The sequence below is a fragment of the Rhyacophila brunnea genome, unplaced genomic scaffold (assembly GCF_057557595.1).
Source record: "Rhyacophila brunnea isolate RB1 unplaced genomic scaffold, BYU_Rbru_1.0 scaffold_10, whole genome shotgun sequence".
Classification (NCBI taxonomy): Eukaryota; Metazoa; Arthropoda; class Insecta; order Trichoptera; family Rhyacophilidae; genus Rhyacophila; species Rhyacophila brunnea.
This window is the reverse complement of record NW_028232752.1, coordinates 30,711,475-30,725,885: the sequence shown is the minus strand read 5'-3', so window position 1 is coordinate 30,725,885 and position 14,411 is coordinate 30,711,475. Positions and strand designations below refer to the sequence as shown.

Genomic DNA, 14,411 nt, shown 5'->3' with positions numbered 1-14,411 from the left:
ATGCAGGTTAGCACATTGACCATAATTCGATCAATCGAGTTCAATAAAGATATTTTGTGTAATAGGTATTGATACCAGATGAAGGTAACAGTCTCCCACAGGAGACCACCTCAAAGGGCGGACCGAACCATCATCTTTCCCAAAACACCACAGCCTACGTCCACTCTTCGCGCTTCTAGAATTTAACAAAAAAATATTGATACTGTTAATGGATGAAAGGCAAAAATATCTATTTTTTTAACTGCCCTAGGATTAACGTTTCATAGATAAGTAAAGTTAATAATAACATTGATGTTACTGTGCATCACACGCAAAGTAAACAACTTCTTATACAGACCTACAAACTTATCTGGAGAATGGCCAAAAATGAAACTACAATCTACCATAAGACGCCATATTGAAAAACGTCATGTTAATGTCAGATTTAGCCAGTTACGAGTTGTGATTAGGTAGTTTTCGACAGTGGCTCCCCCATTTAATTCTCCAGATAAGTTTATAGGTCTGTAGTTAATTACTACTTTTAATGTTAGTAGACCGCCGCCAATAATTTCAATAGCAGGTCGCCCGTAGTGGTTAAAAGGTTGGGCGGACAATGTCCTTTCTTTAATTTAGTGCTTTGAGGTTACGTTGTAATTATTATTATAATTATAATATTGAATATACACAATTTGAATTAGATATTATATTAATATTATATAGCTAGGTAGCTACCTACCTACTAGAAAAAATCTTTTTTGAAAAAGGTATGAGTAGGTAGGTATTATTATCTATGGTGTTTCCAAATTATAGATATTATTTAGTAACTACCTATATTATAGTCGGATTACATTCTCAAATCTTGTGAATTAGGTAGGTATTCATTCAATAAGAGAAAATGTTTATTAAACTATATTATTATACTTACCTAATTGTTGACTTGACCGCTCCCAAATGTCAAATGAATTTGTACCTTAGCACGTAGTGTGTAATGTGGCAGTAGTGTTTTTAGTAGACAAGCATAGCATCTAGCTCAGGACTGGCGAAGCACCTGCCTATGTGGCCGAAGCCTAATATATTATTCTCAGCCATTATGACTCAATTCATCTTAAACATTTAACGTACAACAACTGTGACTAACCCGATGTGAACGTCTTTGGACTAACCGTATCTAGACTTGTTTTGTCTTGCCTTGACAGGTGTGCGTCCAGCCTAAAGTTTCATGGCCTTTCTACTTGTTTTTATTTATCACCTCATCTGTATATTTATTTTATCTATGGTCAATATAAAATGCCGACTGGAGGATTATGCTGGATCATTTCTGATCTGAGGCTGGATGTGAGATTTTCAATAAAGCATTTTATCATAAAAGCAATAGTGTGTAATATAATATTATGTATTTTTAATAATAAACATTATTCTGTAATAAACAAAATAACTTTGGTTTGAGAAGTGGGAAATGCTAAAGATACCATGGGCCCTAATCGAAAAAGATTTCTTATAAAATGGTTAAAAGTACCTAGGTCCTATTTTTTGGACAAAATAATAGACTACCTATGGTAACATATGGTAACACTGAGATGTATTTATTATCATAGACAATAATTATTGTCTATGATTTTGTTCGACGGTTGGAGCGTGCCGCCACTTCTGTCGGCATAAATGCTAGTTAGTTTATATTCATTTTCTTTTGTTTTGAGACGATATCGGCATAGCAGCTTTTATTTATATCGGAACATATCCATACTTTCATAATTTTTGCTGGCCAGCGTGTTTTAAATTGAGCGGGTGTGCTAAAGCGTGAGTCAGGTTATTTTCGTAATAATGGCTGATCTGGTGGATAATATGACAGCCGCCGAGCTGCGGACGAAGCTGGCCGAGTACGGCTTGCCGGTGATGCCGATCACCGCCTCGACCAGAAATCTAATGGCAAAGAAACTCAAATTGGTGATGGAGAGCAAAGCCGCCGACAAAAAGAACGATACTTCTCTTTCTAAAAACAATGCCCGCCGTAACCTAGCCCGATACTCTAGCGGTGAGGACTCCGATTTGGATACGAATGTCACGAAAGAGAAGCCTAAAAACCGGAGAGCGACTACGACTGGCGCCATGCTGCCTCCTCCTAGCAATAAACTGCGGAAACCTGTTCTAAAAAAATCAGATTCACCCGCCAAAATAGAGCAGGACCGAGATTCTGAATCTGACAGCGAGCCGTCAAAAACGCACGAGGAGGTGGAAACGGTTACGACCAGACGCATCACTAGGACCTTCGCGCCTTCAGCGATCGAGCGCGAAGATTACGAGACTGGCTCCGATAGCGACGTCGACAATGCCAAACCGTCCTCCGCCTCTCGGAAGAGCCCCACCGGTGGCAGCGACGATTATCTGTCTGGCACTTCAGGCTCTGGCGCGCTGAAACGTAGCCCTCTGAGGAGTTCGGCGACCCCTCCAGCCTATACTCCGTCATATGTCTCGTCGGAAAACCTCAATTCCATCAGGTCTCGTCTTGGGCTGACCCAAAATTACGGCGACAAGATTTTGCTGGCGTCCGACTACAGAAGTTCCCTCGGATCCGACTACAAGAGTTCTCTGAGTTCCGACTACAGAAGTTCTTTAGGGTCCAATTATAAAAGCACTCTGGGATCCGATTATAAAAGTGCTCTCGGTTCCGACTATAAAAGTTCTCTGGGATCTGACTACAAATCTACATATGCTTCCGGCTATAAGGCACCAACTGTCTCTGAAAACATTGAAAGCCCATATCTGAGCAATTTTACCTACCGATTGTCAGCGCTTAAAGCGCAATCGCAAAATGCTGCAAAAGATTCGAGCGATAACACTAATGGAAGCGGCAGTTACGCCAGAAGACCATACTACAACCCGGCATACGGGCGGCGCGTCGATCCCGATTTCAAGACAGCGGGAGAAAAGAACGTGCTTAAGAACAATTTAGTATCGTTCGCGATCATCGGCATCGTTTTGTTTTTCTTTGTCTGCGTGTCCTTCGCATACATGGGGATGAAGAGCGACGTCACCTATCTGATTGATGACGCAAATAACGTCATTCCCATCTGCCAACCCGCAGTGCCTTCGTTTATACCCACAGTAAACTGTGTCGACAGGGATAAAGTTGCCGGTGCGACCACTCTGTTGCAGATACTTTACCCCGCATTAAAAAGCCGCGCGGAGGACTACATTTGCGGCAGATCCGACAAGCCTCCCTTCATCAACGAATTCGAGATTGTCTCTCTGGCAGCTCCCGCTTCCAGCGACGACCGTGCAGTAAGTATCATAAAGGATCTGCATAATCTGCACGTCCTCATTATCAACAATCCCAAATGGGGGATATCCATTCTCTCAACGGGAGCGTCACAGACAGCCCCGGTCAAATTGACTGGAATGGATTACGTTGTCGCCGCCAGACAGAAAGGAAACGTAGTGCTGGGCGTCTCGAATCCCGCCGTCCCATGGAGCTGTCTGCTCTACGGTAAGCTCTACTCGCTCATTTTGATATCGGTTCTCCTAGTGGCGGTGACGTCCGCTATTTATGCAATCACGAGAGGAGTCAGAAAATATTTAGCGTATAGAAAAAGTATTACAGAACAGATATATTCTATGGTGGAGCAGATTACTGATCTGCTCTCCCAGGATAGCGGGGAAGAAGAGGCCGACCCTGCCGGGCATTCAATGCCGGTGAGCCATGTGCGCGATGCCCTCATCCCGGTGCAGAACCGGGAAAAGACGGCGGCCGTCTGGGATGCGGCCATCGCCTTCCTGGAGAAGAATGAGAGCCGGGTTAGGTTCGAAGTCGACAATGTAGCCGGCGAGGAATATCGCACCATGCGTTGGGTGTCAGCCCAGCAGGGGAGTCCGCGCGCGGGTCGCGGGGCCAAGGCCTGGCAGGGGCAGGCTTTCGAGACTCAGGAGGGCTCCGTCAATAACCTCACCATTTCCCCCACCCAGTGCCTTAAGATCAGACATATGGTCGACAAGAATGACAAATCTCCTAGTAAGACTGTGGTATCGGATGCCATACTGGAGAAGTGCAGGATGCAGTGCAAAATCTTGCACATCGAGATCGACAGGAGCTCGTGCTGCGTGTATGTGAAGTGCGCTTCGCAGGCTGACGCCGGCATTGTGTATCAGAATCTGCACGGGTGGTGGTACGAGGGGAACCTGATCACTGTCAAATATCTGAGACTAGAACGCTACATGGACCACTTCCCCCTCTCGCCGTCCAGCGGTCCATACATCAAGCTCTCCACTCAGTCCGGCCAATAAGACGCCTTCACCTCGGTAGGTCGTTTTGTCACGGCCGCCTGGTTTGGGAAGTTTTTGAAATTTGTGCCCTTTTGCGATAAGAGACGTTTGGTGAATTATAATTTAACGTTTGTAGCCTTTCCGATTCCGAGAATCGATTTTATAAAATGGAGTGCTCATTTATTGAAATTATTTAATAACAAATTTACATTTCAATAAAGCTATTTAAAATTCTGTTAATTTTTTAATACTAATCTAATACCGGCTTTGCATATCAAAATTCCTAAATCGTAATTTTATTATATGTTAACCTGCGAAGCTGCTTATTACATGCCGGTTAATTACTTAATTGTATTTCATGTGAATTGTCTTACGGGGTTAAGTTTCTGCGTGTTTTTTGAAATCGATTTAAAGTCAATTTCCCCAAGGGGATCATAAGATGTGTTATGAATATTATTATGTTTGACAAATTTTGAGATCGAGAAATAATAAATATACCTCCATTGATCAAACTGAATTTGTAATACTCTAAAAATTTTGAATTCAATTAAAAATGAATTCCAGATGGGTTTACAAATCTTTTAAATATACTGACATGTTATTACTTAAGCATGATAGAAAGATATGGTTAATAATTATTTAGTATTTCACACTATTCCCATAATATTATTATTTAGGTACTCTTAAAATAGATTGTATATTTTTTATTGTGTGTTGATAGTTATATAAATTGACATGAAAACAATGACATGTTATTGGATCGATACTATTTATACTTGTTCAGCTTGCATACCTAATACTGTGTTAATTTTATATCATTTTCTCATATAGCATTCTCACTTAATTAATAATTTCAATTACATTTCAATTGGATTTGAGTCAAAATTTTTTAATTTTTTTGTCCCCTATCATTCACACTGTTTCAAGCAAATAAACTGTGTTTAATTGTAAATAATAAATGTAATTTATTCCCTTGTTGATTACTGTGTTCTTATTAAGCCGCCTCTCACACTAGAACTCGCCTCGTGTGCCGCACAACCATAAATCAAACCTTCTGAGACCGGCGACCCAGTGTTGCATATCACGACCTCGCATATCTATCTAGCGACACTCGCGCCTAATCTCTCGAAACGTCAAAATATACTCTGACTAGATGTCAAACGCCATTACGCAAATATGTCATCAGACGCAGAAACAACGATTATTATTTATTGGTACTGCAGAAACTTAAGTAGAAGGCATAAATATTGGATTCATCTGTCAATAGGCCGACGAGAGCAGTTTGCGCAAGCGCGTAGGTTTGCTTATATCGGCAGAGTCGATCTCGACAAGTATGTTGAGTCGCATGCGACTTGTCGACTTGCAACAGCAGAGATCTTTTTTCAAACAAACAGTCGCCTGCAACCAATCTGCGGAGCTCCATTTGACAACGTGTGTTTTGTGAATAACGATGACGTCACATCGACGTATTCGACATGTTGCAAACAAGGCGAGTTCTGATGTGAGAGCCGGGTAAGAAGTACACCTTCATCATCATTTCATTTATTGCATGGTTTTTATAGCCACTGCAAGTATATTATTATATTTTTAAGAAAGGCGGCAGTATTTGTACTATTGTCAACCTGTCCTAAATTTATTGTCATGTCAAAGTCATGGTTATGTTGATAGCTCTGAATACATCACTTTGATAATATTTTAGATTATATGTTGCAATGTAAATGAAATCAACAAGGTTTTAAAATGAAAATATGTTGGTTTGCTTATCATAGATTCTAAACACATTCACATTTCAGAAAACACCGAAGTATCAACTAATGACAGCAATGCTGTATTTGCACAATATGTAATTTATATGCGTTATAGTAGCGCCTGTACGCGTGCATGGATTTACCGCCATCAATTAAACTATCGCAACAATAACTGTTTACAAGCAGGAGTGCTGACTGTCTCGCCAATCCCATTCTTATTATTAGTCATTGTGTAGCGCTATTTGACAGGTTGTGAAAATTGGTAAGCGTCAAAATGCTCTGCTCGATATAGTTCATATTTGTTTTCGGCAGGTTCGCCAGTATTGCTCAGGGCTTCATTGAATTTTAAAAACTAACCAACACTGCGATTTGTAGTCGTATTTCAATGAAAGCAAATCTGTATGACTGACAAAGTTTAGTGTACACTATTTATGTTGGATCTTAACAGACTACTTCCACCCTTCGCCATTGTAATACTTACTGCCACCAGTAAATCCACGCACCAAACAGGCTATAAAAAGAATGTAAAATTTTAGCTACTTTTTGTATTTAATTTATATTTTTATTGTGACTAAATCGAATATTGGATCCTAGAAACCTTTGTATCTGGACATGGGGATAGCTTAATGTAGCTTGTAAAATATTTTTTATCATTTGACCTCGATGAGAAAATATTTTTGGACTTGATTTTTATAAAACATAGCTATCATTTATAACCTTTCAGGTTAGATTGTTTTGTTTTGTTCATGATTGAAATCCATTTAATATTTTCGCCATATTAAGTTACGTTTTGTGTTTTATTTGACCTATATCATGAATAAAATGTTTTTAATTCATAACATAAATTTATCAATAAACTCATTTTAAACAATGTTTTATTATTTAAAGTACGTTGTTAATTTGTTTAGCTAATTATATTATAATTTCAATGTAAGGTAACTAGGAGTAATGTAATTCTATCACTAATTCCCGTTAATATTTATGTTTATAAACTATTATAATTTTTTTGATACTAATACATAATTTAATTAGCTTAGAGGTTTGGTTAGAGTATGATTTTGTCAGTTTGTTTTATCCACTTGAGTTTTAAATAATTAAAAAAAATAAACATTCAGACAAGTCTCTTATTATTTAAACCCTATAACAACTCTATATTTTGTTTCTTTTGCATAGGTGCTTCTCATGGGTTGTGGCCGCCTGGGAGGCTGTAGGGCTTCTACAAAAGTCCGCAACATGTTTCAGTAGAACTACAATATTTATTTATGAATATTTTTTAAAATTATATATCCAGGATATTTAAATATGTCATATGAGAACACATTGTACAATTTTGATTAAGATACTTATGTTGACTGAAAATAATATCATCGAAGAATTGAATGCATGGAAGACAATACTAAAAGTCAATTAATTTTAATTCAGGTTAAACAGAGCAAGTTCGGCTCTAATGTACAACAGCTTACATGTTGGGTCTGTCAACAATAACTATGAATAACTGACGATAGGCATTAGAGGTGAGTTAGAAATACTGTCACCAGTTTGCGTATTCAAGTCTCGGCATCTACTACCCATACTCAGTACGTGTGGCCCAATAAACTTGTTCCAAGTAATTTCAAACGTATTAGAAGTTTGAATTCGAACGCATTCGATGATATCATCGCCGCGACTCGCTAGGTGGTACTGTTGGTAGACTTTCAATGCTATTGACATTAAATGCGCGCGAGCGAGATAGCATAATACACGTATGTCTAGCCGTGATATTATACTCAACTGTCATTGCTCTCCCTTTCTCCTCAGTTCTAAAGTTGGTATAGTGAAGGACAGAAATGGTCACATGTTCGTTTTATAGTAATACTATTGAATTCGTTTTAGTTTCAGTTGAGTATGAGACTTATATTGAGTTGACGTCAGTCTCAAGTCCCGGAGTTCGATGCATGCTATGAGATCTCGCCGTCCGCTAGCTAGTTGGTAGTGTTGCTACGTATGACATCATCGCCTCGGACGTCGCGACTCTTTAGTAATACTACGGAGTTAGTTTTAGTTTCAATTAAGTATGACACTTATATCGAGTTGACGTCAGTTGCAAGTTCCGGAATAGGTACTAGTATTCGAGTTCTGATAACGCTAACTGAGTACGCGTTATCTGGTTTCGTTACGTCGAGTTTCTTGATTTTTTAGTGTTATAATTGGAACTTATAAACATAAACTGAATTCAAATTGTATGCGTGGTTGTATAAATGGATAATAATTATATTATACTCGTACTTAATAAACAATTTGTGTAAAAATGGCTACTAAAAGGTTAAGTTTCGTGTGGAATCGTTTCAAAGAAATAGTTACAAATTATGCCATCTGTAAATATTTGTAAAATAAAAATTTCATATAAGTCAAAGTCAAATTTGAAGAAACATTTACAGCGCAAGCACCCAATTATTCATATTGAATTTGCCAGGCAAAATATAGCTCCACCAGTACATGAAAATACTTCACAAATAAATGAAACCAGTGCTTTTAATACTTCAGTATTTTCTGCTGAAACACGAGTGGCTAGTGCCACAGTTCCGAAAATGAGACTTTTCGAAAAGCCAATGTATATTTCAAATACTAGCAAGTATTTTGGAACAAGTTTCGACACTAAGTATTTTTTAATACTGGTAGTAAGTATACTTAGTCTTCAAAATCTTTCCCACCTCTAATAGGCATAGAGAGCAGTGAGTTTGTAATATAAATGAAAGAAGTAGTTATTACATTGGTAAGATTGATATTTTTCTACAAATAATACACTTCATGTGGTACATCTCTAACTGGGCGTCTTACGTGGTGACACACACTTAATTTTCCGCCCCTGTGGGGGGCGCTCCCATAAGAAGTAGTGCCTCCCAGCCGCTCGGTCTGATCCTGGTAGTCAATGTACCACCGGTTAGATGATTACGACCCTCGACAAAGCAGAACAATATTTAATATAACATGTCGAAGTCCCGCAGTTTGCTCTGACAAGTCCCACCACTTCTCAGGGTGAAGTGTGGAAGAGATAAGTCGGTCACAGACCATGTACATATAGGTAATAAGATAATAGGATTAAATTTTGACTAAATATCATATGCTTAGGTAAAGGGTTAATTAAGATGGATTAAATATAAAATATGATTTGGTTGTAAGATAATTGGTAATGTATAATTGTAATATAATGGTTAATGAAATGTAATATGCAATGGGTTAGCGAAATAATAAAGTGGGACATATGGACGGGCGTAATAGTATATGGTAATTAATGTAATTAAAGTAATATTAATATTAATCATATTATGTACATCGATATCACTATATGTTTGGTTGATAGACTGACATCCGTCAACCTTATATAAATGTGTAGCATATGGCGGTATCGGTTTGGATGGGTAAGAAATACGACCACCCCTAACGGATAAAAAGGCAAGATTCTAAAATCCTATCATCAGTCTGTTTTGTGGGTTCCGGGAGTCGCCTCTGCGACGCTTTGTTGCACCGGGACCCTCACGATCTCGTCTGCATAACTAATTAGAAATAATTAAGTTAATGTTAAATAATTAGTTAATAATAATCAAGTTAATTTTAAAATAATTAAATAATAATATTCGAATTAATTTTTAATTAATCAGTAATAAATGTGGTTATTTTTGTGGACTTCGAGATATAAATAAATCAGACGTTTTCAAATGTTATTTTTTGAATTTCGAGATTTAAATAAATGACTTTTCATAATTTACTTGTGAATTTCGGATGCGAACAATTCAGACCTTTTCCTTTTGGATAATTGTGGCTTGTAGACGTTAAATAATTTTGACATTCGACTTATCGTGATTGTTTAACGAGAATCTAGTTACATATAAACATTATTTCACTGACATTTGATTATAAACTTTTGAATAAAGGGTGACCATAAGTTAAATTGTGTAACAACATTGATAATATACCAGTTATGAAGTTTAACCAGTGTTTTCTTGAGTTATCGACTTTCTTTCTCTACCGTAACTTCTTGGTTACTCCACGTCTATGAGATTCCTGCCTGTTCCTCCACATTAATGAACCTCCACTTCCAAGTGCCTGAGCTAGTCAGGAAGTCGGAGGCCTTCAGTGGGCTAAGTCGATGCGATTTGAAGTGATACGATCCAAAACGATGCGAAGCGGCATCGTTGTCCTACGTGTAGCTGAGTCACCATCGCACATTTATACAATTTGTTTATTACCATGGTAATGCCTAGAAATATTTAGATGTATGTAAATAATTACCTCCTATGTTTATTATAAAATTGTTACCATGGCGACGCCTACACCGCCGTGCCGCGTGCACCGCACTGCTAGCCGGGTATTATCTGCACGTAGGCCACTACAGGTTTCGTTGACTGTTTGATATTTTCGTGCCGCACCGCGTCGCATTCGCATTGACTTTGCCCACGTAATACGCCGTGTGACTTGGGGGGAGTTCACCGAGTGAAACATTCATCAATTAACAACTAATTATAATTATTACTGTTCAAAGGCTACATTTTCTTTCAATGTTAACTGTATCCGTGTGAGACTATTTGTAAGTTACCTACGACTATGCAAATCGATTATTAGGAACGCAAATGTGAAGAAATTTCAAAATAATAATGGTAAGTATGTGTTATATACATAGCCCCTACATCCTAAAGCGTGCCCTCCTACCTATCACTGAGATTAAGAGCAGTATGATCTACAGCAGTGTTCCCTAATTAATATTCCATGGATTTCCCAAGGTTCTGCAAGGTAAAATTAAAGACATTCCGAATGTTTTAAGCGATTTACCATATTTTTAAATAAATACATTTGATATAAATAGAGTTGTCGGCACACACAAATTTGTCGTGTGTTTATCTCACTTAACTGGTCGACTCACCATGCCATAATTTTATTTACTTACTGTAAATGATTTTTATATTTTCTGTAGTCTGGTCAAAAGTGGATGTTGATAGTTTTTAATGGGTAAACGACGGGTAGAGTGATGGGTAAGCTCTTATACATTAGAGCAGGGGTTCCCAACCTTTTTGTACTCTAGAGCACATTCTAAAATGTCGGTAGGGTGGCGGGCACCACCTATTTTTAATCGACAAACTCCTTCCATAACTTCTCATTTTCCCATAATTTATTTTCTTATATTCATAATTTATTAATAAATAATAAACAAAAATGTTTCAAAATAATAAAACTATTATTCAAATTGCATACACACAGAGAAATGTATTTACAAAACGTAAACAAAAAACACAAATACAAAGAAAACATTTTATAAAAAAATAGAATATCAATATGTCAATGTGATCTTTGCAGTGACGTCCCGTGGGGGTAGGCAGATCGCTTGGGGGCGACAGTTACTCGAAGGGCGGCAAATCGAGGAAAATCATTTGGAATATATAGAAATAGCTACCTAAACTTAGTAATAACGAAAATATCTTTCCATTAAAAAAACAGCTCACTGGTTTTGTCGGGTTCGTGATACCTAGTTTACTTCCATTGCCCTTCGATATCCTTGGTGACCATAAACGACATGTGCAGATTTGTAAATAATTAGTCTGATATTTTGTTAGTAATGTATCCATACAATACATTTCTTAGATATTGGACTCATGAATGGATGATAAAAATAATGTATAAAAAATGAGGCGGCATTTTGGCGCTGCCTAGGGGCGGCATTTTATCTAGGGACGCCACTGGAGCTTTGGCATTGCATATCATTGGCCAGTGCCTCATAATTAGGAGAGTATGACGATAATCCTGTTAGCAAACAATCATAAAGATGCTCATCGGTGAGTCGAGATCTATATCTTGATTTTATTAAGTTCATGTTTGAAAACAATGATTCGCATAAATATGTCGAACCGAAAAATGATTCAATTTTATATGCCGCTTTTTTCAAAAATGGGATCTTTTCTCTGTGCACTGTATTCCAAAAGTCCTCTGATATTAAGGATTTAAGCAAAATATCATTCTTAAGCTCCAAAATTTCTAACTCTAGTTCAGTGTTAAAATTATAGGTTCGTTGCCTTTTACTCGGTCCACTCATTTTAAAACTATATAGAAGGAATATCAATACTCCTAATTTGTGTTTCGTCAGACGAAGATGTCTCCTAGCTAACTGTCGCGACCCGAACGGGGCAGCAATCGCAATCACAATGACAACAACGCGGTTCCAGGCAGGGAATGCTATTTGCACATCACTCCTTGTACACGCCGAAAACAGGAACTGAGCCGATGATCGCCGAAGCAATCGGGACAGTAGTCACGTGCTCGTTCGGGTTTTCTGCTAGTGTCAGGCTAGCGTGAAAATTCTGTCTCTGTCGAATAGTTGCGGGCACATACGAATCGTTCCGCGGGCGCCATGGTGCCCGCGGGCACGGGGTTGGGAACCCCTGCATTAGAGCCATTTGATTTTCTATCAGAATATTTTTCGGCGGAGGGGGGCCGCGGTATGAAAAAGTTTGGGAAGCACTATGGCATAGACCAGGGTTTCCCAAACTTTTTCTGCTATGGAACACTTTGCAAACCCGGAAATTTTAACGGAACACCAGTTTATTTTATAAGTTATCTATTAGCGCAGCTAACCGTTCAGCCAATTTTGGCAATTGTCGTTAAACTGACAAGACTTGTCAGCCGGTCAGTTAAAAACAATATGCCCCACCATTTTCATGCGCACGGTGTGAGAAAAGATGGTCCTCCGTCTGTACCTAGGTCCTAGATCATGGCCCCCACATCCCGAAGCGGCCCCCAGGCTAGGATCTTTGGCAGGCCCCCTACTTACCGCTATGGTTAAAGGCAATGTGACGATCTACAGTTGCATATTACAAATGGTGTTCGAGGTAAAATTAAGGGTATTTTTAGCGATTTTTTGTATTTTTAATACACCGACTTTTATGTTGATATGCACAATTATGGGCATGTCAAATATCTACAATAATCAAAAATGTAAGTATGGTAAAACCACATATTATTAAATGTTAGTATGTTTGAAGTGAAACATCGCCGCAGGTGACTTTTTTTTACTATTAGTGAATGTTTTTGATGTGTGTTTATCTCACTTGGCTAGTCGATCTCTCACGCCGGGCCCCCCGTAAGTTCAGGCCCCCAGGCTAGAGGCCTTTCAGCCCCCTCCTCTTTTGGGAGCTATGACCTATTTAGATACTTGACGTCATAAACATCAGTGGAGATTGATCATCACTCGCCTTTTAAGCGGGAGAGGCACGCCAGCAGAGAACCTAGCGGAAAAATACGAAGCTTGTAATTTGAGATTTTTTTTTTGATAATCTCTTATACATTATTATCCTACAGCTTTCCCGGGTTTTGGCGAGCGATTGTGTGCCTTATTCGTCATGTCCGATGGGTTCAAAAAAAAATCGGTTCTCGGAACGTTTAAAATGGGTTTTCCATAGTTGACAGCCGCATGATTAAATTCCATTCGATTTCGGCGATTTTTGTTCATTTCCCGATACATTTTCCAGCGACACGCGACTTTATAGACAACTGATTATGTCGGGAATTTATTTTTTCACAATGTTTGCAACACTCAAACCAACTCACCAAAGATGGCCGTTTTAAATTTAAAATGCGTTTTAACCGATATATACAATCAATTTTCACAAACTTATCATAATAAGATTAACTGATAAGATTAGAACTGATTTATTTAATTTTTTATGAATTAAGTTCTTTGTTTTAAGTTAAGTTTCTACACCTCTGATGGAAAGAAAGTCTTTTGACACTACGTATTTATCACGCTATGTATACTAAACTACAGTATTTCAATTTACTCACCACATATTTACTTATCGGATGCATTCGAGTGGCGATAATTCAAAGCGAGCACAATTTTATAAAACTCAACACATCACAAAAAAATCACTTTTAAAAACTATCATCCGTCATCGCATCATTACGAATTTGTAGCTGAGATTATTTACGTCTTATAATGATTTTAAAGATGCACAGCACTATATAATAACTCACATTTATAGCAAGTACCTATAGATAACTATAATTATTCAAATAAACAATAACATTTATACGAATTCACATTAATAATGTTTATTTCATTTCACTGGGGGCGCGCACGTATCGTCATTTCAACGCAAAGAATAATCTCCTATATATTATTAGGTAGGTATCCTAAGAGATTTTGGAAAACGCACCAAATTTTTTATTTAAATACTTACCATTTTGTTGATTATTAAAGGAATTCACTTCAATTTTTGGAGTCCCGAATCTACTTCCATTTGAATCCGGCACAATCTGATAAAACTCGACACAATCACAGATAATATCGTTTTTAAATAGCGTTTTATATCTGTCACCATATATTTTCGCATCTTGCCGTTCATCTACCACAAATCAATTATAATGTCGCTTAAGGGGGGACATGCTCGTCGTAGGTCAAAA

General features: G+C 38.0%; 1 protein-coding gene across 1 annotated transcript; it reads left to right on the top strand.

The window, feature by feature from the left end:
* The first annotated feature begins 1,599 nt into the window (after positions 1 to 1,599).
* Positions 1,600 to 7,074, top strand: LOC147079084 (uncharacterized). Its single transcript, XM_085953168.1, has one exon. It carries the CDS (start codon positions 1,801 to 1,803, stop codon positions 4,255 to 4,257), a length of 2,457 nt encoding a protein of 818 aa, XP_085809294.1. The 5' UTR covers positions 1,600 to 1,800; the 3' UTR covers positions 4,258 to 7,074.
* The last annotated feature ends 7,337 nt before the right edge of the window (positions 7,075 to 14,411 follow it).

Excerpts from the sequence above, each read along its gene's own strand:
- LOC147079084 (XM_085953168.1), top strand. The coding sequence starts at position 1,801 with ATGGCTGATCTGGTGGATAATATGACAGCCGCCGAGCTGCGGACGAAG.